This window comes from Callithrix jacchus, chromosome 7, assembly GCF_049354715.1.
Source record: "Callithrix jacchus isolate 240 chromosome 7, calJac240_pri, whole genome shotgun sequence".
In the NCBI taxonomy this organism is placed as follows: domain Eukaryota; kingdom Metazoa; phylum Chordata; class Mammalia; order Primates; family Cebidae; genus Callithrix; species Callithrix jacchus.
Genome location: NC_133508.1, coordinates 148,217,482 through 148,245,464, shown reverse-complemented (window position 1 = coordinate 148,245,464; position 27,983 = coordinate 148,217,482). Strand labels below are relative to the sequence as shown.

At 40.4% G+C, this 27,983-nt stretch overlaps 1 protein-coding gene across 7 annotated transcripts; it reads left to right on the top strand.

The window, feature by feature from the left end:
• Positions 1-6: 6 nt before the first annotated feature.
• Positions 7-27,983, top strand: SLC16A4 (solute carrier family 16 member 4). 7 transcript variants are annotated; one of them, XM_017975010.5, is made up of 11 exons: positions 7-193; positions 270-542; positions 1,073-1,187; positions 1,938-2,113; positions 8,101-8,233; positions 9,252-9,395; positions 9,888-10,049; positions 11,909-12,418; positions 13,720-13,931; positions 15,352-15,445; positions 27,301-27,983. In XM_017975010.5, the coding sequence occupies exons 4-11, from the start codon at positions 2,027-2,029 to the stop codon at positions 27,426-27,428; spliced, it is 1,470 nt and encodes a 489-aa protein (XP_017830499.3). In that variant the 5' UTR covers positions 7-193; positions 270-542; positions 1,073-1,187; positions 1,938-2,026; the 3' UTR covers positions 27,429-27,983. The 7 variants fall into 7 exon arrangements, with proteins under 7 accessions (XP_017830499.3, XP_078188855.1, XP_009000103.3 ...); XM_078332729.1 differs by lacking the exon at positions 27,301-27,983 and adding an exon at positions 25,492-25,626; XM_009001855.6 differs by lacking the exon at positions 270-542.

Sequence of the window (27,983 nt, the reverse complement as noted above, 5' to 3'; positions counted from 1 at the left end):
CCTCTCAGGAAGTAAAGTCCACTGGCCGGAGGGCCTAAATCGCCTCAGCCCTCCTTGGCTCTTACAACACTTTTCACAGTGCAGCAAAACGAAATGCCTTAGAAAAACAGTAACATTCCAGAAAATGGTATAATTTATTTTTCTTTCTGAATTGCCTGATCTGTGGAGGATTTCTTCGCTGAACACATCAAAGGTAAGATGGGAATAGGATTGTGTGCTGGGTTGATTTTCTACGATGTCTTCAATGACTGGCATCTCTCCCCACCCAGCCTGCTCACCAGATGGCCATTCCACACACGCTGCCAGCTGACTCTCCTTTCCAGTAAGAAACAATCGGCCTTTGACCTGACAGGGAAATAATGAATACTGTACCCCCTTCATCAGAACATTTACATTTTCTTTTTACTATCACTCTTTATAAAAACATGTTTATTTTACTGAATGGATTGTGAGAAGGTAGCATCGCCATGTCACTCCTGAAAGCATGTATCTCCTAAGAATATTCTGTTGTGGAACCACAAGATCACCATCATATCCAAGAGGTAACCTTGGTACAGTATTCTCTATTGTACAGTCCATATTCAAGTTCCCCAACTGTCCCCTCTGTCTTTTTTTTTTTTTGAGACGGAGTTTCGCTCTTGTTACCCAGGCTGGAGTGCAATGGCGCGATCTCGGCTCACCGCAATCTCCGCCTCCTGGGTTCAGGCAATTCTCCTGCCTCAGCCCCACGAGCATCTGGGATTACAGGCACGCACCACCGTGCCCAGCTAATTTTTTTGTAATTTTAGTAGAGACGGGGTTTCACCATGTTGACCAAGATGGTCTCGATCTGTTGACCTCGTGGTTCACCCGCCTCGGCCTCCCAAAGTGCTGGGATTACAGGCTTAAGCCACCGTGCCCGGCCCCCTCTGTCTTTTACAACATTTTTTCTGATCTAGGATGTATTCAATGAATGGGTATCGCATTTTGTTGTCATGTCTGTTTAGCTCCAAAAATATTTATATTTAGCCAAGTGTTTTCTAAGGAGGATTGCTAAACTCAAGGCTCTCCCATTCCTTCTATTTCCCTGAAGTCCACAGTTCACCCAGAGGACCAGCAGGGTGATGCACAGCTCTCCAAGAAACTGGCTTGCAGACCTGGGTGATGGACACTGAATCCAGTTCTAGGAGTGGCCACCCATCACTGAGGTCAGGCTCTCTAGTTAACTGACTCCTTAGTTGCATCAGGCAGACTTCATCTGTAACTGAGGGGTTTTTAAAAAATTACAAGTGGTTTTATACCATAGAGAAAAAGGTTTTTGTGTTTTGTTTTAAATTCCAACTTTTACTTTAGATTCAATATATAGGTTTATTACAAGGATAGATTATGTGATGCTGAGATTTGGAGTATAATTGAACCCATCACCCAGGTAGTGAGCATAGCACCTAATAGGTAGTTTTCAACCCTCCTCCCTCCCTCTCTCATCTAGTAGTCCCCAGCATCTGTGGTTCCCATCTTTACATCCATATGTACCCAATGTTTAGCTCCCACTTATAAGGAAGAATATGCAGTATTTGTTGTTTCTGCATCAATTTCCTCATGATAATGGTCTCCAGCTGCATCCATATTGCTGCAAAGGACATGATTTTGTTCTTTTTTTATGGCTGTATAGTATTCCACGGTGTCTGTGTATCACATTTTCTTTATCCAATCCACTGTTGATGGGCAACTAGGTTGGTTTCATGTCTTTGCTATTGTGAATAGTGCTGCAGTGAACATAAAAGTGCATGTGTATGTTTTGTAGAACAGTTTATCTTCTTTGGGTATATACCCAGGAATGGGATTACTGGGTCAAATGGTAGTTTCATTTTTAGTTTTTCAGAAATCTCCAAACCGCTTTGCACAGTGGCTGAACTAATTTACATTCCCACCAACAATGTATAAATGTTCCCTTTCAGATAAAAAGTTTAAAAGTTTAGTTTCTTGTCCACTCAATCGTCTTGGATTTATCACAAGGATCTTCTGCATTTAAAATAGAAGAGGCATCATGCTGAAGAGGGAGGGAAAGGCCCGACCTTACACTAAAACCCTGGATGGAGGATGGGGATGGATGATTGTGTTTCATTTTTTCCTGGTAAGAATTTGCTTTTTTCCCCCTTTCCTACTCCTGAAAGCAGGCTTTCTGGAGAAAGGCTCAGAGCTGCCTACAAATAAGATCACTGAGGAAATCTTTGGCATTTGAGTCAGGGAGTGGGCAGGAGCTGCCCAAAACTGCTAAAGTCAGAGGCCCATGCCGAGCCCAGGGGAAAGCTGAACATGCCCCTGGAGTGAAAGCAGAAATGTTCCTGGGCTGGGCACAGTGGCTCATACCCATAATCCCACCACTCTGGGAGGCCTAGGTGGGTGGATCACTTGAGGTCAGGAGTTCGAGGCCAGCTGGCTAACATGGTGAAACCCTGTCTCTACAAAAATACAAAAATTAGCCAAGCACAGTGGCATGTATCTGTAGCCCCACCTACTCAGAGACTGAGACAGGAGAATCGCTTGAACTCAGGAGGTGGAGACTGAAGTGAGCCAAGATCCTGTCACTGCACTGCAGCCTAGGCAACCATGAGAGACTCTCTCAAAACAAACAAACAGAAGTATTTCTGAATCCAGTCCTCTGTTCTTCCTGTTTACCACCTCCTAAACCTGAGAATGCTTAGTCACAATCATCAGCTCCATGCTGGCTGCATGACAATTAGGATTTGGGGATAATCATACTTTAACCATGATAAAAGTAGCACTGGGAAGTGCTAAAAAGTGCTTTGGGGATGGTCTCCCCAGTTCAGCCCAGCATAGATATCTGTAAAATTTTTGGTGCCACAAAAGAAGTGGCACTTGAATATAAATTTTCTCAGCAAGGCAATTTACTACTATAGAAGGGTGTGGCTCAGATGGAACAATGGTGAGCACACACCTGGAGAAGGGAGGGAAAAGGGTACTTATTCCTGATGGAGGTCACCCCAATGCTCTGTCGTTCCCCTATTGGCTAGAGTTAGACAGCATAATCTAGACTAATCCCAATTGGCTATTTTAAAGAGAGGAGGGGTACAAGCCCGAGTGGTGGGTGGGTAGTTTGCAGGAAGGATGATTATGGGCAGGTTGGTTACAGGCAGGTCAGAGCAGGTAACCAGGGGTGAGCTAGTTCAAAGGTGACCAGAGCAGGTGACCAGAGCAGGTGACTAAGGATGAGTCAGGATGGAGCAGGGGACCAGGGGAACAGATGTGAGCTACTGATTAGAACTGGTAAAACTGTTTACTGAAATTACAAGGAAGTTAAACTTTAAAATGGAGGACAAAGAACTGAAAATACTGAAATACTGATTATTTGAAGAGAAACTTGGAGTACACTATGTCTAACAGATTTAACACTGCTGGCACGGCCCCTTCCATTGAAACAGGGTGGGGACCTTTCCTCTGTTTGGCGGGCTGTCTACTTCCCAATCCATCCCCACTAACTATAGTTTACCCTATCTGTATTTCTTTTTACACGGTCTGTATTTCTAATGTGTTTGGAAAGGGAGGAGGACATGGATTTTGAAAGGGGAGGCTGATTTTTCTCCTTCACCCATAAGCAACTAGACTAGTAATTCCAGTTTTTAAATTAACTTCTTTCCCTCATCTTCCCAGGGGTTGAGGTGTGACAGTGGTGACCTGCATCATCAGCATGACCATTCTAGAATGTCAGTGAATCCCATCCCAGCTATGCCCCACACAGGTCTCCAGAGAGTGGCGCCAGCTGCACAATTCGTTTCCAAAGTTCTATTAACTTTGGAATGCACTCACAAAAACATCCTTTTCTTGCTGACACTTCTCCCCTACGCAGCCCCACTGTAAGCAGCTCACAGGGAAGTATAGCACAGGTCCTGGTGCCTTCTAATAATCCCATAGTTCACATGCAGATAACTAAGAACTCTAAAAATAGATGGTGGGAAAACATCAGGCCTCCTCCCTAGTGATAGAGAAGCAGCATGTAGCGGCAGAGGTCCCCAGCCAGGATTCATGTAATACAAAACTCTGAACACTTAACAGTAGTACTTGCTAAGCATTAGCTTCAGTACTAAAGAATGTGGAACCCCATTTTTTTCCCCAGAAATGTTACTAATAAGGAAACTAAAGGATGCCCTAAGTCTGAGAGTCCTTCCTGTGGCTGGGCCACCTCCCCACATCATAGGCTTTGCAAAATGAGCACTGTTGGTGAGAATCTCTAATTCTTTTGCCTTTCTCCCCGGTAACCACCTTGACTTTTTCTACATCATCCTTTGAGAATAGAATGGTTTCTGACCAATTTAGTTGCTGGTAAGGAAAACCATCTAAAACCAGATTAATAAACACTGTCCCACTTTTAGGGTGTGATACTGCTTACTAAGCACGAAAAATGCACTGGATCCTCAAAATGTTAACAAATTCAGGGGTTAATCCCCCACAGTTGTAATGCAGATATTTGAATGACTGTGCTTTTGTTTCTGTATGAGTTATAAATATTCTTTTCTATAACAGATGAGGTCCTGGTAAATGAAAATAACAATGTTCTGTGGGAGCTTCCTATTAAAAAAAAAAAGAGAGAGAGATTCATTCTAACCAATTCATCACACTTTATATATGTATGACTGTTTTCTGTATTCAGTCTGTCTTACTAGACTGAATGTTCCGTGGGGGCAGCAGGGTCCATGTCTACATTGCTCATGAGTGTATGCTCATTACTGTAAGCCCAGCACCAATATAAAGCCTGGACCACAGTAGGCACTCAGTAAATACTGTTGGTGGGTGGATAGATGGATCGATTGATAGCTGCATACATTTATGAATAAACAAATAAAGATGAAAGGAATAGGTGATGAAATTGAAGAGATGAGAATAGCTTTTGTCTTGAGGCTATGAGAAGCTAATGAGAAAAATTAAGCAGGGATGTGACAGATTTGCATTTCAGAAAAATGTGATGAGCAGATGCTACTGAGAGGTCAAACAGCATAGAAATAATGAGTCTACTGTTTTACCAACAAAGAAGTCCTGATAACCTTGATAAGAGCTGGTACAGTGGAGCAGTGGGGGCTGAAGGTAGTGAACTTTATTTTGTTTTCAGTGTAGTAGTGGAATGACAGAAAGTGGAGATACCTAATAGAATTTTTTTTTTTTTTTTTTTTACAGAAGCTTGTCTGTGAAGGGCAGGAGCTAGGGTGATACTAGAAAGGGACTCAGGATAAGTTGTTATCAGATAAAACTCACTCTGACAAAGCCTGGCACCTATATTCAAAATAAGTCACTGAGGCTGATCCAACTCCTTTCCCAAGACGATAATCAAAATGATCTAGTGAGGAAGCTCTTATTGGAGGTGGGGTGTGGGGAAAGCCTGCTTAAGGTGTTCCTGACAGGTTCAACCCAATTAACTGCTCTTACACACAAAAAGAAAATGAGGGGACTGGAGAAGTTCTACAGTTTTTGCTTTATTGTAGGGTGAGCTATTTACAATGTATAATGTGGACTCTGGCGACAGAATTAAAATCCACCAAGCTTCGTCTAAGACATGAGATTATGGAGGATAATGCAGATGTAGTCTGCTAAATTAATGAAGGAAAAACCTAGATCTTGGGAGAGATTTTTTTAATACCTTTGAGTAAAAACAGAAACAAAAATGGAAGACTTCAAGTTAAGGGGTGGGAAGCATGGTAGGTGCCAAGGCTCTGCCCTTGGTCTTCTTGATACACAGTTATTCCAGACAAGTCCTAACCATTCACTGCTGCTACACCCAGACATCAAGGACAGACCAGAGAGGAAGAGTTCTGAACTGGGGAACCAGTAGCTAGCTAAATTTAGGTAGCTAAGAATATAGAGCAACATCTTCGAGACAGCAGCACAGAACTCATGTCCACAGAACAAAAGGAAGATTATTTTACATAATGACACATTTTAGTGTTCCTTGCTCATGGGAGGACACAACCACGTTATTCTGAACTGAGAGAAGAAAGTCTAGGTAATGTGAAATCTGTGTATATTTTCTAGCCTGACAGAAGTGCCTTAGAGGAAAATTATGGTTATAAATTGCCTAAATGGGGGCCTGATAAAATGTCTTTTTCACTTTTGAATATACAGTCCTGTTGTTTATAGCACTGTTCATTCTAAGTAAGTTTTGTTCCTTTTATCAAATCAGAATGGGACAAATATATTAAGAGACTTCTTCCTCACCACTCCCACTTTTGCAATTTCTGAGCATCGCCAATAGTGATGTGGATGAAAAGGGGCAGGTCTTGACGATTATGAAAAAGCAGGGACTGAGAGAGGGAGGCATCTAAGAGCAAGCACATCTTTCACGCAGGTGAATGGGTGGATGATACCAATAGAAAAAAACTGAAAAGAGTAGGCATCAGGGAAATGTGAGCTTATGTTTGGGCAAGTTAACCAGATGTTATAAAGATATGGTAGACAATTAGGAGTCTGAAGCTCTCAGGAAAGCAGAATGGAAACCATAGTTCACTGTTCATGCATTAAGTGCCAAATATTAAGTACTTTATCAGAACTTTCTCAGTTAATCTTCACAGTCTTATGAGCTAGGTAATATTTACACTCTCCCCACATCATAAAAGAGGAAGCTTAACACATGTGAAGTGCAAAGTAGTTTGCCCAGTCATGCCCCAGTAGGATGCAGTCTGGCTGCAAGTTAAGGCAGACTGATTACAAAACCCTATTCAGCTACACCACCTTAAGTATGCCCACTATGCCACTGTGCCATATACTACTATGCCCCGGGTGGTAATTAAAACCTTGGGAATGAATGTCCAGGGAGCAGGTATTAAGCTAGATGAGTACAGAACCGTAACAGGTGAGCAGAGAAAGTGGAATTAATGAAAGGGAACCTAAGGCTTTGAGGTTCTTTTATTATTATTACTAATTTTGAGACAAGGTCTCGCTGTCACCCAGGCTGGAGCGCAGCATTGTGATCACAGCTCACTATACCCTCCACCTCCCAGGTTCAGGCGATCCTCCCACCTCACCCTTCCAGGTGGCTGGGACTACAGGCGTTATACCACTATGCCCAGCTAATTTTTTGTACTTTTTGTAGATGGCTTTTGCCATGTTGCCCAGGCTGGTCTTGCACTCCTAGGCTCAAGTGATCCACCCACCTTGGCCTCCCAAAGTACTAGGATTATAGGCAGGAGCCACCATGCCCAGCTGGTTTTGTGGTTCATAAGCAATGCACGGCCCGGTTGAAAGCAGAAGTGGCCTTGAAAAGCCAACGCTATTGAAACAAGGAGAAAAAGGGGGAAGCCCCGAAGCCCCTGGAGACAGTGAGTACACAATGGCTCCTGGGGTTTGAGAGTGAATGCAATCATTAACAAATTAGCCATAAGATTAGAAATTATGGTTTAGGAGCCCTACAGCTGGAAGCTACAAGACTGACTCTCCCCAAATTGCTCCTGGGGATAACATCACTGTTGTAAAACCTAAGATCAGTGCTTGAGATAATTTGCAGACCTTGCACTTGATGGATCAGCTGGCACCACCAAGATTAATAAACTGGCTCAACTGGTCGTGGGGGCCTCCCCACCCAGAAAGTGACTCAGGGCAAGAGGGCAGCTTTTATAGAATTTCATTTCTGACCCAACCAATCAGCACTCCCAACTCACTGCCCCCTACCCTCACCAAACTATCCTTAAAAACTGATCCCCAAAAGCTTGGAGAAACCGATTGATATAATAAATTCCAGTCTCCTGCACAGTGGTCTCTGTGTGAATAACTCTTTCTCTACTGCAATTCCTATCTTGATAAATCAGCTCTACCTAGGCAGCAGGCAAGGTGAACCCATCAAGCAATTTATTTGGTATAAATTATTTGGTATACAACATTGGCATGCCTATTCCAAAGCTGTGAAATGAGGATTAAATGAGATGTTTCCATTTAAAATGCTTAGCTACTTTAAAAGGAGTGACTTCCTTTATAAAATATAGGATGTATAATGAGGATCAACCAATAATGCAAAATGATAAATAGTGAGCTGAGGGAATCAGGCCTTCTAGTAGCTGTAATTGCCTCTATAATGACTCACTTGCCACCTGAGTTGGACTCTGGTCTACTTTGATTTAGGTGAATGTGTTTGTGATGGGGATGACCAAGACATTTGCAATTTTCTTTGTGATCTTTCAAGAGGAGTTTGAAGCCACCTCAGAACGAACTGGTTGGATTGGATCCATCATGTCATCTCTTCGTTTTTCTGCAGGTATAAGGCTAGCAATAAACTTGCTGTCCAACGAGAAGAACCACAAAGGGCAATTCCAAGATTCCTATTCAAGACTGGAGGGTTGCTAAAATTCAGGTTCATTTACTGATATGTAATGCTGAGAAAGTAAGGAACTGCAATATTTAGCTTCCACTTGACTTAGTAACAAAGTTGGGAGAATCAGCATTCAAACAAAGCAAGCTGAAGAATTATTAAACGCCATGACTCAGAATTTCATGCATTGCCTTTCGAGTCTGGTGATGCCTTAATAAAGGTTCAGTGAATAAGGCCCTCAACCTGGAAGTTAGGCCATGAAGTTCTAGTTATCTAAGTATACTCAATTTTTTTTTTTTAATTTGAGACAGAGTCTTACTCTGTTGCCCAACTGGAGTACAGTGGCGTTATCTCGGCTCACTGCAACTTCCACCTCCCAGGTTCAAGCAATTCTTCTGCCTCAGCCTACCGAGTAGCTGGGATTACAGGCACCCGCCACCATGCCTGGCTAACTTTTGTGTTTTTAGTAGAGATGGAGTTTCACCATGTTGGACAGGCTGGTCTCAAACTCCTGATCTCAGCTGATCCACTCACCTTTGGTCTCCCAAAGTGCTGGGATTACAGGCATGAGCCACGGTGCCCCAAAACAAATTATCAAACCATTTCCTCTTCCTTTATTTGGAATGGTAACAAGGTGGAGGAGCGGTTAAGTGATTCAACCTTATTCTAGCCACTGACCACCAGATGCAATCTTTTTGGGGAGGTTCTATAATGCATTTCGGAACACTTCTCCAAACCTTATTTACAATCAATATTTTCTTTTAAACTCCCCTTCCAAAAACCAAAATAGTGTGGGACTAGTGATATTAAGAAACCCAATATGAAAACCTTTTTTGAAGTATACATAATACATCAAAGTAAACAGTCCTCTTGCTTTCCTTGTCATTTGTTTAAGTCATGCATCAGAGGGTAAGTCATGCCAGATTGTATTTACCTGGTAATTGCCTTTGCTTCTTCTCTTAAGGTCCCCTGGTTGCTATGATTTGTGACATACTTGGAGAGAAAACTACCTCCATTCTTGGGGCTCTCCTTGTTACTGGTGGATATCTGGTCAGCAGCTGCGCCACAAGTATTCCTTTTCTTTGTGTGACTATGGGACTTCTACCTGGTGAGTCAATTGCAAATATATGACCATAGAAGGCTGGGTGTGGTGACTCACACTTGTAATCCTAGCACTTTGGGAGGCCAAAGTGGGTGGACGACTTGAGTCTATAAGTTCAGCCTTAGCAACATGGTGAAACTCTGTCTCTACTAAAATTAGCCAGGCCAGTGGTGGACGTGCCTGTAGTTAACAGCTATTTGGGAGGAATGCTTGAGCCCAGGAAGTCAAGGCTATAGAGAGCCAAGATTACACCACTACACTCCAGTCTGGGTGACAAAATGAAATCCTGTCTCAAAATATGTGTGTGTGTGTGTGTGTGTGTGTGTGTGTGTGTGTATGCATCTGTACATTTACATATATATCTACCCATAGACCCTTCCCTTCTACTGTTCCTGGGTCCAAAAGGCCTAGTGGTATTATCTTGGATTCAGATTATCTTTTCTGGTACCAAGCCACTTAATGTGAGAGTAATTCTTAACTATCATGTTTTTCTTTTAGGTTTGGGTTCTGCTTTCTTATACCAAGTAGCTTCTGTGGTAATTACCAAATACTTCAAAAAACAATTGGCTCTTTCTACGGCTATTGCCCGTTCTGGGATGGGTCTGACATTTCTGTTGGCACCCTTTACAAAATTCCTGATAGATCTGTATGACTGGACAGGTAAGTCATTCTAAGTTTCTTTACTGTCAACTGTGCAAGGTTTAACGCTCAGGTTTCTTTCTCCCTTTGAGAACTGGAAATTAAGATTGTAGAGCAATTGCTTTCACAAGGTATCGCCAGAGAGGAAATGAGCATAATTTCTAAAGTAAACATGCTTCTCTTTCCTGGAGAATATATAAACAGAAGAGATCTTGAATCTGGCTTTGCCAGCTCACACAAGCAACTCAGAATTCACCATAGGGCACAATGTCTGAGGAGATGGAGAGCATTCTGTGCAGCTGGAAACAGCTTGTAGTGAAAGCGATACTTCTGGGGAAACAAGGCTTCCCCTTTCCCCACCAAAACACTCACTTTTCACATTTTCCCTTTAAGACAAAAATCTGCATTTAAAAAACGCCTCCTCCATCGGACTCACTGAAACAGATGAAAAAGAAACAAATGCTTTGGTAAAAAGAATATGTTCCTTAGTAATATTTTACATAATGTCAACTATAAATTTTCACAAATGAATAAAAAATTATTCATATCACAGTTTTCTAAGACATTTGGATTAAAATCTTAAACTACTAGAAAAAATATATGTACATGTGTATATTCATATGCCTATTGTTATCTACAGGGCAGTTTTGTTGGATCTTTCCTATATAAAAAGCCATTCAGGGGCCAGGCATGGTGGCTCACACCTGTAATCCCAGCACTTTGCGAGGCCAAGGCAGGCAGATCACTTGAGGTCAGGAGTTGGAGACCAGCCTGAACAACATGATAAAACCCTGTCTCTACTAAAAATACAAAAATGAGCCGGGCATGGTGGCCAGCACCTGTAATCCCAGCCACTTAGGAGGCTGAGGCAGGAGACTGACTTGAACCTGGGAGGCAGAGGTTGCAGTGAGCCGAGATCACACCACTGTACTCCAGCCTGGGCAACAGAGCAAGACTCCATCTCAAAACAAACAAATAAAAAAAACTATTCAGTAATCTCATAGTGAATGGAACCAGCTGACAAATCCATGATAGGATAGCAGAGCCTATAGCCCATTCTATCTTCAGAAGCACCATACAAGTCATAACTCTGATCAGAACATGCTGAATGCAAGCAACTATTTAGCTTCAAAGGCAAGATTAACATCTGTCATCTTTTAAGGAAGATCTAAAAAATGTCATGGAATGAAAGGCTATCCCCACCTCCTTTCCTCCCCCTCCCCTTTGTTTTGAGACAGGCTCTCATTCTGTCACCAAGGCTGGAGTGCTGTGCCTCAATCTTGGCTCACTGCAACCTCGACCCCCCAGGCTCAAACAATCCTCCCACCCCAGCCTCTCAAGTAACTGGGACTACAGGCACACCAGGCTAATTATTTTGTATTTTTTGGTAGAGATGGGCTTTTACCACTTTTCCCAGGGCTGGTCTTAAACTCCTGGGCTCAAGTGATCTGCCTGCTTCAGCCTCCCAAAGTGCTAGGACTACAGGCATGAGCCACTGCACCTGGCCAGCTGTACCCTCTTCTAAGGCTGTTTCCAAATGATTTCTATCATCTTATTCTATATTTTCTGTACCTAAATCTATACTCTCACTTCCGGATATTTAAATTTTCTCCCTCCAAAAACTTGCCCCCAACTTTCACAAATCACCACCACCACCTCTTTTAACCCGTCTATTGGTACAGCTTTCCTCTTTTCTATCTCCAAAGCACTACATGATTACACGGATACAGCAGTGTATATGACTAATACATCAAATCGGAGACAAAGTAATGTTTTCAAGAATTAATGGACTATGGGGCCTCTTCTGAGCCTATGAACACAAAGCAGTATTGTGAACTGAAAGGCTATTTTTAATTGCCCAATCTGCCCCTCTTTTTTAGGTGCCCTTATATTACTTGGAGGTATCACATTGAATTTGGTGCCTTCTAGTATGCTCTTAAGACCTGTCTGTATCAAAAGTGAGAACAATTCTGGTATTGAAGATAAAGGCAGCAGTCTGTCTGCACATGCTCCAGAGGCATGTGGAACAGAAACATACTGCGACGAGACACAAGAGTCTACCATCGAGGACAGTACTATGCAGAAGGCTGGACTACCTAGTGAATGTGTAATAGTCTCACAAAATCAAAATGAAGAGTTCTGCAATGGACCCAACAGGAACAGACTGTTATTAAAAAGTAATGAAGAAAGTGATAAGGAGGCTACTTGGTGGAGATGCAAACAAAACCTCTTTGATATTTCTGTCTTTAGAAATCCTTTCTTCTACATATTTACTTGGTCTTTTCTCCTCAGTCAGTTAGCATATTTCATCCCTACCTTTCACCTGGTAGCCAGAGCCAAAACACTGGGGATTGACATCATGGATGCCTCTTACCTTGTTTCTGTAGCAGGTAAGAAAGCCTATGTCAGCCTCCTACCCAAAAGGAAAGATCAACTTAATTTTACAGGTTTACATTTTAACAATGTAATATTGTATTATTGTTGTTACAAGGAAGTTGCTCTGGAGAAAGACTTCCTACTCTGCATTTCTTAACTGTGGGACCTTCAGCAAGTTACTTTTCTTCTCGGTGCCTTGATTTCCTCATCTGTAATATAGGGATCATAGTATCTACCCTCATAAGGTTGTCAAGATTAAAAAAGCAATGCACGTAGAGTTTAGAATAGTAGCTGGCCTATAGTAAGCATTCAATAATTATTTGCAGCTAAGGATTTTTCCCTTGAACTCACAGTAAAACAGATAAACACGATTTTTTTTTTTTTTTTTTGAGGCGGAGTTTGGCTCGTTACCCAGGCTGGAGTGCAATGACGTGATCTCGGCTCACCGCAACCTCCGCCTCGTGAGTAGCTGGGATTACAGGCGCGCACCACCATGCCCAGCTAATTTTTGTATTTTTAGTAGAGACGGGGTTTCACCATGCTGACCAAGATGGTCTCGATCTCTTGACCTCGTGATCCACCCGCCTCGACCTCCCAAAGTGCTGGGATTACAGGCGTGAGCCACTGCGCCCGGCCTGATAAACACGACTTTTAAGGCTAGTCACTTATGGATTATCTGATATTTAAAATAAATTAAAATGTAAATTGAAAACTATTTTAGTTGACTATTCATAAAAATGTTTGGAGACAGACTGCTTGATCTAGAAAATAGGGTTTTGGCCAGGTACAGTTGTCCAAAATATGATCTCCCATGTCCAGACTTCCTATTTTCAAATTAAGCATAAACTTGGGAGAACTCAATTCCTAAAACTTTGTATGCAATTATGAGTCCCACCATCTACTTTTTATACTCCAACCTTCTACAACATGACTGCCTCAAGACACTGACCTGAAGGTTTATTTGTCTTTTAGAAACCTCATTTTCTCACTTGCAGGACTCTTGGACAAAGGGACTGCATAGCCTTCTGTGCCCAGGGTCCTCTGTAACCAGGAATTCCCAGTGTAGTGTTGTAATCAGAAAAAACACCAACTATGTGGGTCTTCTACACAACTCTAGAGGAGACTACTTTTTTGCTTTTTTGTTAAATGTGTTTGGAATAGATAAGTAATAGAGTTTACTGGTACACAATGAAATCATTTTTTCCCCACATATCCTGGCTTCGGAATGAGGTCATATTACTTGGGAAATGATGCCTTGAGAATTCATATTTTTCAAAGGGGCTAGGAAAATAAAAGGATTTCAATGTCATTCCAGGTATCCTTGAGGCGATCAGTCAGATTATTTCTGGATGGGTTGCTGATCAAAATTGGATTAAGAAGTATCATTACCACAAGTCTTACCTCATCCTCTGCGGCATCACTAACCTGCTTGCTCCTTCAGCCACCACATTTCCACTACTCATGACCTACACCATCTGCTTTGCCATCTTTGCTGGTGGTTACCTGGCATTGATACTACCTGTACTGGTGAGTAGACATACTCATTAACATTGTTAAACCATTTAATAGAAGCAAATGTCAGTAACAACCTCCCCAAAATACATATTTTGTATTAATTTCGTAACTTAAAAAAATCATATCAAAGACCTTAGAAACTCTGCAGCTATATCCTGTCCAGTTATCCATCTTACCTTGTGTGTGACGGGGAGGGATGGTAGGAGGACTATTCACATGGGACAGGAATAAAATTAAACCAAAAAAAGGGATCAACAGGATTCCTTTTTACTTATCAGTCTCCTAGATTAGTGTTCACTTCACTCCTTCAACTCCAGAGACTTTTTTGGCTCCTTTTAAGACACAATCTTAAAGAGATCCCTGAGAACACTTCAAGAAGAAAAGGGATTTCCTGACCAGTGTGGCTTCCCTCTTGAAGTTACTGCCTTGGTCCTGTGTACTTTCACAGGGCCATTGTTTCATACTTCCTCTTCATTTTTACCTCAAACTAACTCAAAGTCCTGAACCCAGATGGAACCAAAATACTTACACAAATACTTCTGTGTTCTGGGAATTCCTTGGAATCTCATAGGTTCTCCTTAGAACCAGGTCCTCAACACGCTGGAACAGACTTCCTAGGAAAATTCTGTTCTATCGATATTAGCATAAGTGCTACAGGAAAGTAGCACTCATACCAAGTGTAGGCAAAAATCAAGCTTCCTAATGTTGAAATTAATTCCTTGTGATATCTGATTACTTACAAACCAATGGTTGATACTAGACCTTAGGGAATTCAAGAATATCACCATCTGGCTGGGCACAGTGGCTCACACCCAGCACTTTGAGAGGGACTAATCCCAGCACTTTGGAAGGCAGAGGCAGGAGAACTGCTTGAGCTCAGGAGTTGGACACCAGCCTGGGCAACATGGTGAAACCCCTTCTCTACAAAAAATAAAAAAATTAGCCAGGTGGCACGCACCTGTGGTCCCAGCTACTTGCAAGGGTGAGGTGAGAGGATTGCTTGAGCCTGGGAGGCAGAGGTTGCAGTGAGCCAAGATCACACCACTGCATTCTATTCTGGGTGCCAGAGTGAGACCCTGTCAAAAAAAAAGAATATCACTATCAATTCGTATTGTAAGTACCATTTCCTAATAGAGAAAAGCAGCAAGGTTTGGGGAAGAAAAAGTACCCATGAACCACTTAAAAAATTAAAATGAAAATAAAAACTCATGTTCTTACTAATAAACTGAAAACACTGCTTGCTTAGCAGTTACTGTTCACTATTAGCCCTCAGCAGTTTCACAATATTGGCGGCAAAAGGCCATCTAACTTACCCCAGAAGTCACACTGTTCATAGCCTGAGATGACCTAAATAGTATCTGTCCCTTTTAGGCATAGATCTCTGTAGAATTTCACCCTTAATATAGCTAACGCTGAATTCTGATTCCTACAGGTTGATCTCTGTTGGAATTCTACAGTACACAGGTTTTTGGGATTTGCTGGTTTCTTTGCTGGGATGGCTGTCCTTTCTGGACCACCTATAGCAGGTAACACCTTAACCACATTCTGAACAAATTTCAATAGCAATAAAAGGAAACACTGATCTAGGATTAATGGTAACATGTAATGACAATATCAGGTTAAAAGAAACAGATTAGTTCTGCTTTTCCTGTATCTACTCACTCCATCACCAGTGAAGGAAAATCTGAGGCTCAGATTCTTGTATTCTCTTAAGAGTGCCTTAAGCAGATTCTTACATTATCTTGGGATTTGTAGGGCAGATATTGGATGTATGTCTACTTGTGTAGGGGAGACAATCCAGAGTTTTGAGTCTCAAAGACCCATGATGTTTTTATTTAAAAAAAAAAAAAAAAAGGGCTGGGCACAATTGCTCACACCTATAATCCTAGTACTCTGGGAGGCCAAGGTGGGAGGATCACTTGAGCTGAGGATTTGAGACCAGCCTGGGCAACAGAGTGAGACCTTGTCTCTGTAAAGGAAAGAAAAAAAACAAAAACCAAAAAACGAACCACTAGCATCTTGTATCTAAACATGAGTCACTTTTACAGAGCTTGAAAGGTATAGGCCTGACACTTTCTTCTGATTTGCCATATGGATATCCAGGATCGCTTGTTATCTGTTCTTTTCAAAGAGACATAACTTTCTCTTTCAAAGAGAGATAACAAAGAGGCTCTCTCATTGAGAGGCCCTTCAAATTGTAGGTACCAAGGATGGGAGGCCAGAATCTCTATGGAGAGGATATTGGGGGCCACTGGAAATTAGTATATACAAATACAGTAAACATTTGGGGAGTTCTGATATGTAAGTTAACTTTAAGATGCAAATTGTAGTTTTACATTCACGTTTTACCTAACTGGACTTTCTGTGTTTGCTGAACATTTAATCTAATACTATTACGAACTTAACTACTCACACAGAAATATTTCTAGGGCACAGACCTAAACTAGTTTCTCTCACACCACAGGTTCTCAATATATTTGAATGCACAAATTACTATGACATTCCTAATCATCCACAAAAAGAAACTTAGCCTAAAACTTACTTTTGCTTCTTTCATTCCTGAAATAAGACAGAAGGGACTTGATCTTGTCCCACTATCATTTTTTAAAAATTAAGTTTCATAATGATGTTAAATTTATACTTCTTAAGACTCAGAAAGGGGCCAGGCGCAGTGGCTCACACCTGTAAGACCAGTACTTTCGGAGGCCGAGGCAGGTGGATCACCTGAGATCAGGAATTCGAGACCAGTCTGGCCAACATGGCAAAACCCTGTTTCTACTAAAATACAAAAATTAGCTGGGCATAGTGGCGGGCACCTGATCCCAGCTAACTCAGGAGGCTGAGGCAGGAGAATTGCTTAAACCCTGGGGACGGAGGTTGTAGTGAGCCGACTTTACTTCATGCCACTTTACTGCAGCCTGGGCAAGAGCGAGACTTCATCTCAAAAAAAAAAGACTCAGAATAGGTACATATTAAAAGAAGGAGAATGTAAACTAAGGATAATAAGAATTATTACTGAGAAAGCCTGGTATGGTGGCTCACGCCTATAATCCCATCACTTAACTTAGGGAAGCAAGGTGGGAGGATTGTGTGAGTCCAGGAGTTCCAGACAAGCCTAGACAAGATAGTGAGGCACCATCTCTACAAAAAAATTTTAAAAGTTAGCCAGGTGTGATGGTGCATACCTGTAGTCCCAGCTACATGGGAGGCTGAGGCAGGAGGACTGCCTGAGCCCAGGAATGAGTGCAGTGAGCCTTGATCATGCCACTGTACTCCAGCCTGGACAGATAGGCAACACCCTGTCCCAAAAAACAAAAAAAGAAAGAGAAGAAAAAATTATTACTAGCAAGAAAATATATGCCACTATCTGAGGTTCAATTAAGGCATACGTATTCTAAAGTAAATTTATATAAATATGCAACAAACTCTCTTACTTGCATTTATGAACACACCCCTTCCCATGCTGTCTAACACCGAGCCTATGTTTCATACCTGGAAAGCAGGCTGGAATTTTAAAGTACCTCGCAGAACTACACTATGGCTAGTGCCCAGGTCAGTGAGATACAGAACATAGAGCTCAAACACAGTTTGCTGATGCATTTTTTCCATCTTGATCCTTCTTCACTGAATGTCCTGGTAGCGCCTTGGAACTTTTCAAGCCTACTGGGCCAAAAGTACAAGGAAGTAACAAATACAAGGGCATAGAACATCTTACTCAAATGAAAAAGACAAGCAATAAAACTATAACAATGTTTAAGTCCTACATGTCTTTGTATACTTCTTAAAATAAAATGTTTAAATAGTTCAATACACAAGAAGACAAGGCAAGTTTTCCGAAGACCATTATCTGAAAAGAAAAAGCTACAGGTATACATGTGTGTTTTGAAATAAATTTGTTGGGTCGTGATCTCATTGTTTTCATGAAAAAAGACAGACTACCACAGAACAGATTAAAAAAAACAGTATATCACTTTATTTTGAAACTTTTATTTCATATACACACACACACACCTCTATGTAATGTAAAATATGAGATATAAAATACTTCCATTGAAGAGACAAACAAAAAAGTTAACAAGCTTTTATTTTACCCCAAATCCAGTATATTCTAGCACCATATGTGAGGATGAAGAACTCATAATGAATTTGTTTTTTGAGACGGAGTTTCGCTCTTGTTACCCAGGCTGGAGTGCAATGGCGCGATCTCGGCTCACCGCAACCTCCAGATACAACCTCCTGGGTTCAGGCAATTCTCCTGCCTCAGCCTCCTGAGTAGCTGGGATTACAGGCACACGCCACCATGCCCAGCTAATTTTTTGTATTTTTAGTAGAGACGGGGTTTCACCATGTTGACCAGGATGGTCTCATCTCTTGACCTCGTGATCCACCTGCCTCGGCCTCCCAAAGTGCTGGGATTACAGGCGTGAGCCACCGCGCCCGGCCATAATGAATTTTTTTTTACCCATTAATTCAGAGTATTACTTAGGCAGCCATACATACATCCTATGAGCTCTACAAAATATGAAAGGAAGTTATAAGGCTGTTGCTAAAGCTTATGTAGAAATTTTTAGTCCAGGAAGTGCTCTTAGTATCTTAAACAAGATTCTAACTGCAATGCTGTACCAATAACCATCTGTTGAAGAAAGAAATTTCAGGAAAGCTTTGTTCCTATAAGTCATTCCTCTGTGAAATGACAAAGAGGACATTACAAAGGCCATTAGATTTGTTCCTAACTTCTGACTCCAGCAGCACCTACCTAAGAAACATCAGAAATGTTGATGTACAGATCAGTTCAGTTCCTGCCTGTGTGGACAGAACTGAGTCTTTATCTTTAACTGAATCAAAAGGTTTACCGGTGATGAAACACTGAATCCTCAACCAAACTTAGATCTTCAGAACTGTATGAGATTCTCATATTTTACTTACCTAAATCTGTTATTACCAAATTGCAAAAGTTGAAACTCCTATAAAACAGTATAGGCATTTTTAATTAGGAATCTACAAAAGTAAAACTTTTCATAATAATCTTCAGTCAAAACATTAGTTAAAAATGGTAACATTTCAGCCATGTTCTTGTAGATTAAACAGACAAAAAAAGGTAACACACTACGTGAACAATATTTCTCTCCTTCCTGTATGAAAATAAAGAAAACAATATTAGTTCTATGCAACGTATTTTAATAAATCAAGGAAAGCAAAAATAGCACAAGAAATTCAGACTTATATGCTTATTTTTAAAAAATAAAGAGAATATGGGCAAGAAAATTATACATCTTGATTTCTTATGTATCTTTCATGAATTTAAGAAATAATCGTTAACAACAAAATTCTTCATAAGATCTTTACTGAAACAGACAAATTTAAAGGATGATAGTTAAAACTTAGCTGCCCCAACACCTCCTCTGTAATGCAACGCCCTGCCCACCCACTCCACCCCAAAGTCCCTTCTTATTCCTCCTTTCCAATACTCAGTGACAATTTCAATTTTAGTTAAAATAATATGGCCTGCATTAGAGTAGGTGAGTTTTAGGATTGTTCTAGGTTCGCCGATCACGGCGGTTAGTAGACCTAAGTGTAGCCCAAATGTCACACAGCTCATCCAAACCCAACTGCTGCTTTTGCTGTTAGGGGTACGCAAAACTACACACTGGCACAAAGATGAAAGCCTTGGAAGGCTGTGGAAAAATGAGAAGTACTGATAGTTTAAGCCTTATTTCTCGCAGAGCCATTAACCAAAGTAAACCTGCAAAAATCAATATAAATATGAAAATAGTCCTTGGGCAGAAAAGCAAGTATATCTAACCACATTCTTCAAGATAAAGGCCAGATGTAAGCTATTTACATGAAATTCCTACTCTTGCATTCAAGGAATTTGACATGTAAGCTCAAAATGCTCAAGGCTCAATTTCATTTTAAAATAAAACCAAGGGACCATATTAGTTGCCTATGAAATAAAACTGAATGCAGTTCCCTGCTTCTCCATATTCTCCCCCTTCCCAACTGACAAATGCATACCCTATGCTAATATACATATATAATTGTAAAATCACAAATATCTTCTGGAAACTCCCTAAAAGTAACTATTTGATTACTTGGTGATCAAGTTACTACCAAATAAATATTTGGAACTTAGCATTCATTCAATAACTATCAAGCAAATGACTAGTGTAGTGTTCTGTTAAACACAGAAGATGAAAGTTACTCAAAGTCTTCACATGACTCACCAGGTGGCGATACAGTATCACTCTGCCACATATACTGCCAGGACTTCATACTAAGAACAACAGTCTAGAACCTCTACAACTTATTTTCTTACCTTTAATTGAAGACATTCTGAGCTGTGGGATAATAAAATGACTTTAAAATATGTTGAAGTTTAAGTCAACCAGGTATTTCACAAGTGTTTTTTCCCCCAAACAGCCCTAGAAAAACCCCAAATAGTTTTAAGTCAATTGTACTCCACCATATGTTAAAGTTAACTTAGCTCCTAAAGAAGTATGTCTCTCTCTCTTATTATTATTTGCCAATCTTGTATCTCATCAGAAATACCATGGAGTGAGACTGGTAATTTTGTACCAAGTCTATTTGTGTTTTATGGAAAAAGATAAGTGCTAAAGTACATATTCATCCATCTAAGCTCATCTCTTTCCCATTATCACAAAAAACTCATCTCCTCATGAAGTGATAGGTCATTCCCTATCTATCCCATCCTCAATTTCAGATACAGTATTAAACAAAACTCCATCTGGTCCTTGCGGCACTATTACCAGTCCTGACCTCTAGAGTTTTATCAGTCACCTTGGCCTCTCAATTGATAATTTCTTTATGGCCTAAAATTTTACTTGGAAAACCCATTCTGGATGTTGGGGGTGAGTGAGGAGAAAGTGAGAAGGCAGACTCTTTTCTCTATAAATTCTACAGGAAAAAAAGGCTTTAAAAAGTAAGTATTTTATTTGTCTAGTGATTATTTTCCCCATAAACTACAAGCCTTATAGACTTTTGCTTTGATTCAGTTTTCCTAAGCCTGATGAATACCTACAAAGACATCAAAAATACATTGCAAATGGCTCTCTATTGTGGTTTAAGAAGAGGAGTTCTTCCCTTATATAATACACTTTGCAAGGCCAAAGAATCTGGCTTCCAAATCCTAATCGAGATCACAATCCTTAAATCTCACAGCGCAGAAGCATTTACTTGAAGCATTCCTAGTAAATCTTACTGTAAATTTCTATCAAGGAAACTTTAGTGAGTTCCCATCTTAAAAGGCCCTGAAATTTAAGTTTGCTAAGCCAAGTTTCCCAAGATTTTTCCTATCATGGCACATATAGAAAATATTTGCACAATATACACGAAGTAAAAGAACAAGATTGCCTATAGCCAGCTGGTGGCTCCAGTAGCTCCAGGGATGAGAGAAAACCTGTCTTTGCACAGCTTGGAAATTTGCCACTATGCTACAACTCAACTGCTAGAAGTTCTGATTCAGTTCTGACCAGTCACCTGCAGAATTTTCAACCACTTATTAGAACTAGCACCAAGAAACATTGGAGTTAAGGACCTTCTGGGTATAATTTTTTTGTTTGTTTTTTGAGTCGGAGTCTCCCTCTGTCACCCAGGCTGGAGTGCAGTGGCACAATCTTTGCTCGCTGCAACCTCCAGGTTCAAGTGATTCTCCCACCTCAGCCTACCAAGTAGCTGGGACTACAGGCGTGTGCCACCATGCCTGGCTAATTTTTTCTATTTTTAGTAGACACGAGGTTTCACCATGTTGCCCAGGCTGGTCTCGAACTACTGAGCTCAAGCAATTTGCCCACCTTGGCCTCCCAAAGTGCTGGGATTACAGATGTCAGCCACTGCATACGGCTACGTTAAGTTTCAATAAGATGACTAATAGTAAACTTACATAGTAATCCTAATAAAAATGATTCATAACTTAGCTTAACAATCAGTTCTGAGATGTCTGGAGATATGAATACATTTTAGACAGGATGCTAAATGTATGGCCTAACATATAAAACGATGTGGAATTTAAAAAATATTAACACGGCTGGGCGCGGGTGGCTCAAGCCTGTAATCCCAGCACTTTGGGAGGCCGAGGTGGGTGGATCACGAGGTCAAGAGATCGACCATCCTGGTCAACATGGTGAAACCCCGTCTCTACTAAAAATATTAAAAGAAAATTAGCTGGGCATGGTGGCGTGTGCCTGTAATCCCAGCTACTCGGGAGGCTGAGGCAGGAGAATTGCCTGAACCCAGGAGGCGGAGGTTGCGGTAAGCCGAGATCGCGCCATTGCACTCCAGCCTGGGTAACAAGAGCAAAAAACTCCGTCTCAAAATATATATGTATATATATATATATAACACAAAATGAATTCAGAATCCTATATTAAATATCAAATTTGATTTTTTTTTTGAGATAAAGTTTCGCTCTTACTCCTTTTTTGCTGACTATAAAAAAACTAGTTTGCACAAGTGTTTAAGGAAGCTCAGCCCAATCTTATTTGTTTTAAATTATCACAGGAAACATTATTAGACATTTCTGCCTAAACCAAGTCCTATAGCCATAGATATAAGAAAAGAATTGGGATAACTCAAATATAATAATTATTACTGTTAAATAATAATCTTACTGTGTATATACGAATCAACTGAGTGCCACCCATGATGAAGTTATACTTGACAGAATCCAACAAATCTGCATTATGAACATGCCTCTTGGGTAAATCTGATGCAGGCAGCCTGTAGACACTGAGGAAATGCTTACAGAGGTCTTCAGCTTAATAATTCTGCATCAGTTGTCAGTTTATTCCTCAGGGTGCTGGCTATATACAGTAATACCCAGCATGGAATGAACATTCAGATACATGAACCTAACCCTGGATTATAATAGTATGTAATCTTGTCTTTCTCTGACATTCACAATGCTTATGCTATAACCACAGAGAAATCTAGTCTTCTGAATGTTAGTTTATATATATGCTTCCATTTAAATGGTTAGAATATAGTGGCTTCTGAACTACCAACAATAATTTCTTTTAAAAATATTTATTTAGAAGCATTAAACTGTTTAGGGTCAAAAGTGCATCTGAATAGATTTTTCATACTGTTATCAAAAAAATACAGAGATCTAGTAAAATCAGATATTCATTTTCCCTCTGTTGCCCAGGCTGGAGGTCAGTGGCACAATCACAGCTCACTGTAGCCTCAACCTCCCAACTCAGCCACCTGAGTAGCTGGGAATACAGGCACATGCCATGACACCTGGCTTTTTTTTTCTTTAACTTTTTTTTATCCTTTCCAATATTTTTCTTTTCTTTTCTTTTTTTGAGACAGAGTGTTGCTCTGTCACCAGACTGGAGTGCAGTGGCACGATCTCAGCTCACTGCAACCTCCATCTCCCAGGTTCAAGTGATTCCTCTGCCTCGGCTTCCTGAGTAGCTGGGACTACAAGCATGTGCCAACACACCTGGCTAACTTTTTGTATTTTAGTAGAGACGCGGTTTCACCATGGCCAGGACAGTCTCTATCTCCTGACCTCGTGATCCAGTCACCTCATCCTCCCGGCTTACAGGCGTGAGCCACCACGCCCAGCACTTTTCCAATATTTTTTAAATTTTTGATAGAATAGGGACAAGGTCTATATTGCCCCAGGCTGATCTTGAACTCCTAAGCTCAAGAGATCCTCCTACCTTGGCCTCCCAAAGAGCTAAGGTTACAGGTGAGAACCATCATGCCTGGGCAACACCCAGCTAATTTAGTACTTCTTTTTTGTAGAGATAGGTCTCACCACTTTGCCCAGGCTGGCCTTGAACTCTTGGGCTCAAGTGATCTGCTTGCTTCAGCCTCCCAAAGTGGTGGGATTACAGGCATGAGCCACTGCGCCTGGCCAATCCTTTTACTTTCAGCAGTAGAGAAATGCTAGTGATTCCAATCAAATAAAGTAGATGTTTCAATACCAATGAAGCTCAAAATTTAGCTTACCTAGTATTCACTTGAAGATAAGCTTGATTGTAACCGCTAATACTTTCATAAAATAGCCGTATGTATAGTTCTGTATCCTACATTTCACCTGAAATTTGCTAGTATAAGTAGCATCCTAAAACTAAATACTCACTGTATACTATTATCCTACTGAATGGCAATTGGATCTTAATTTAGAATCTAAAAAATAAAAATATCTCAATGATCAAATATGACCAGGAGAAACAGATTTACAACAATTATTTCACCTAATTTTGCATGGAAATACATAGAAATAATTCTAAAACATGCTGAATGATTCCCTGCCCCAGTAAGAAAATATATTAAATACAGTCATGAGTTACTTAACAACAGGAAAACATTCTGAGAAACGTGTTGTTAGATGATTTTGTTATCATATGAACAGTATATCGAGACACCTAGGCTATATGGTATAGCCTATTGCTCCTAGGCTACAAATCTATACAGCATGTTACTGTGCTCAGTACTATAGGTAATGTATCTAAACATAGAAAGATATGTATCTAAACAAAGTAATCATGTATCTAAACATAGAAAAATACAGTAAAAATACCTATCATAACCTCATGAGGTTTGTCCTGTTATGTGCTACATGATTATATTTTAATACTTAATGTTCAGCTGGACGCAGAGGCTCACACCAGTAATCAGAGCACTCTGGGAGGATAAAGTAGGCGGATCACGAGGTCAGGCATTGGAGACCAGCCTGGTCTAGATGGTGAAACCCCGTCTCGAATAAAAATACAAAAATTAGCTGGGTATGGTGGTACAAGCCTGTAATCCCAGCTACACAGGAGGCTAAGGCAGGAGTACTGCCTGAACCTGGGAGGCAGAGGTTGTAGTGAGCCAAGATCGTTCCACTGCACTCCAGCCATGACCACAGAGCAAGACTCCATCTCAGAAAAAAAAAAAAATACTTAATGTTTCAGAAACAGCATTGCGACTTTAAGAATGAGTAAAATTCCAGCACTTTGGGAGGCCAAGGCAGGTCGATCACCTGAGATCAGGAGTTTGAGACCAGCCTGGCCAACATGGCAAAACCCTGTCTCTACTAAAAATACAAAAAAATTAGCAGGGTGTGGTGGTATGCACCTGTAATCCCAGCAACTTGGGAGGCTGAGGCAAGAGCATCGCTTGAACCCAGGAATCGGAGATTGCAATGAGCTGAGACTGTGCCATTGCACTCCAGTCTGGGTGACAGAGCGAGACTCCATCTAAAATAAAAAAAAAAAAAGTGAGTAAGTATGAGTGTGTGTGTGCGTATAAAGTGAAAGGCTTGGTTGGCATGGTGGCTCACATCTGTAATCCCAGCACTTTGGGAGGCTGAGGCAGGAGGATGACTTGAAACCAGGAATTTGAGACTAGCACGAGCAACTTAGACCCAGTCTCTACAAGAAATTTTTTAAAAAGAAAAGAAATAAATTTAAGGCTTACAAATGGTTTTTCTCTTCAATTCATTTTTACTTTAAGCTATGGGCTACCTGACATTTTAGTAGTACTGTCTACCTGTGTCAAATAATTCCTAGTCTTTCCCAGGGTGTTACTTCTGATACCATTATTTTATAATTCACAGGTTTTATATATACATCTATATATATAGACACATACACTCTAACAAATTTGCTGTGCTGGTGGGACTAAGGCAAGAATGACAAGGGACTGGGAGGGTAAGGACTGCTACCTTTCATATTCCCTCCTTTCTAGAAATGTCTAGTAGAAGAGTTCAGAGGCTAGTCACCTATTTCTTAGAGATCTATAGGTAAATAACTATTAACATAACACAAAGACTTGTCCTAGTTGTTTTCACTCTAGTAACTCCAAGAAACATTTAATAGAGGTCACTGATCACACAGGAGTCATTAAGTAAAAAGCAACTTAAAGTTAGTTGAACTTAAGAGGCTAAAACATTCTATTCATTTATTTTTTACATTAACAACAGGAAACAGAGAGCTATAAAACAAAAATAAATTAAGTCAATTTCTTCTGGTCGGGTTGTCTCATCTCCTCTTTGTCCATAAGAGAACAAAGAGGAGATGAGACAACCCGACCAGAAGAAAAAGGTGGAGGAGGGTATACTCTACCTATCCAGTGAGGCACTCATGATCTAAGATAGAAGGGAAAAATCAAAGATACAGTGTAAGCTCCATGAGGGCAGATATTGTCATCTATTTTGTTCAGGAATATATCCCTGAAACCTAGACCTGTGCTGCCGTACAGCACTGAAATTTCTTGAATAAGTGATCCGATATAATATACCTACTACATACTCTAGAAAAGAACTTCTTAAAGTGAGGTCAACAGACCCCCAGAGGTCCATGAGACCCTTTATGAAGTCCAGGAGGCCAAAATTATTGTCATGATAATACAAATATTATTTGCCTTTTTCAATGTTCTTTTCCAACGATGTGCCTTACATAAATATTCTTTGCTACCACCCACTCAGATTTCTTTTTTAAAAAAGGGTCTCGATTAAACTCTAGCATGTGCCATTAGCCAAAAGACTTTGAGGACCCTCCAACTTACGCTTTTAAAAAGCATTTAGGGCCAAGCGCACACAGTGGCTCACATCTGTAATCCTAGCGCTTTTGGAGGTTTAGGTGGGCGGATCACTTGAGGTCAGGAGTTAGAGACCAGCCTGCCAAACATGGCGAAACCCTATCTCTACTAAAAATACAAAAATGAGCCAGGTGTGGTGACAGGTGCCTGTAATCCCAGCTACTAGGGAGGCTGAGGCAGGAGAACCACTTGAATCCAGGAGGCAGAGGTTGCAGTAAGCTGAGATCATGCTACAGCACTCCAACCTGGGTGACAAAGCAAGACTCAAGTATCAGGCAGTCAGAACCTTCTCATAGCCCCCTGGACCTTCCCTTCACAGCACTTATCACATGTGTTACTTATTTACGTGGTTGGTACCTATCTCCCTGCTAAACTGTAAGTTCTGTGAGGGCAGGGACCATAACTGTTTTGGCTCACTATTGTATCCTCAACACCTAGCAATATTAACAGGAATATAGTAAGTACTCAGTGTTTGTTTAGTAAAGGAAAAAAAAAGATAATAATTAGTTCTCTTTTTCTTTGGAAAACAGTTAATTTATTATTATTTCTTCATAATAGGGGTCTTCTAATAAAATTCATGGTAAAATTAAATGGTATGTGTCCCTAATTTTCGCCAACATTCCCTGTAAGATTGGAGATGGTATAAGTTCCTAACTTGGGTGGAGCTGATTCAACTTCGTCAGTGAAAAATAGGACAGCTAAGAAGCTTCACTAACTTCTAACAGATCACAATACAGGAGGCTCCTTCATTTGAGGAACAATTCATAGCTGAGAATCACAAATGGAAAAATTTCCCTTACTAACAGAAATCATCCCTTCCTTCCAGGTTGGTTATATGATTATACCCAGACATACAACGGCTCGTTCTACTTCTCTGGCATATGCTATCTCCTCTCTTCAGTTTCCTTTTTTTTTGTACCATTGGCTGAGAGATGGAAAAACAGTCTGACCTGAAAGAGAGATGACTGCAATCAAGTGAGAGCTTAAGGAAAGAAAATCTAACCTAATATGTCATGACAAACAAAGGCTTGAAAGAAAAGCATCTACATTTGTACAATGAGAAGATAAACCAGACAAGACTTTTAAGGTTCCTTCTTGCTTTAGCATTCTGAGAAATAGCTAATTGGTAGTAAGACAAGAGTAATGGCAACCTATATTGTTAGCATTTAATCAAATAGGCTAAAATTGTAATTGGGTACCTTACATATTAAATAGAAATCACAGTATACTATAATAAATCCAAACTCTCAATCATGCCATGGTAATTCAGTCACTAAAATATGTAAAGATAGAAAACTTTTTCTTAATTTAAATATGTGTAAAATATAGTCATTGATTGATCAGAACTCTGGAATCTGAATATTAAAACCTTACTTAGTGACTGGTATGGCATATACTCCCTTCAAAAGTTTATCTTTGTTTATTGATTAAAGGTAATCCTTACTTTGCATTACTTACGTTCTTAAATTTCTAATAAACATGTATTGCTAAATAAAAAGTAAATAAAAA

What these genes read in the sequence shown, in the direction of transcription:
- SLC16A4 (XM_002751194.8), top strand. Translation starts at nt 2,027, where the DNA reads ATGCTGAAGAGGGAGGGAAAGGCCCGACCTTACACTAAAACCCTGGAT. An exon ending in AGATCTGTATGACTGGACAG is followed by an intron (nt 10,050 to 11,908) that starts GTAAGTCATTCT and finishes CCTCTTTTTTAG; the next exon opens with GTGCCCTTATATTACTTGGA. An exon ending in TTACCTTGTTTCTGTAGCAG is followed by an intron (nt 12,419 to 13,719) that starts GTAAGAAAGCCT and finishes ATGTCATTCCAG; the next exon opens with GTATCCTTGAGGCGATCAGT.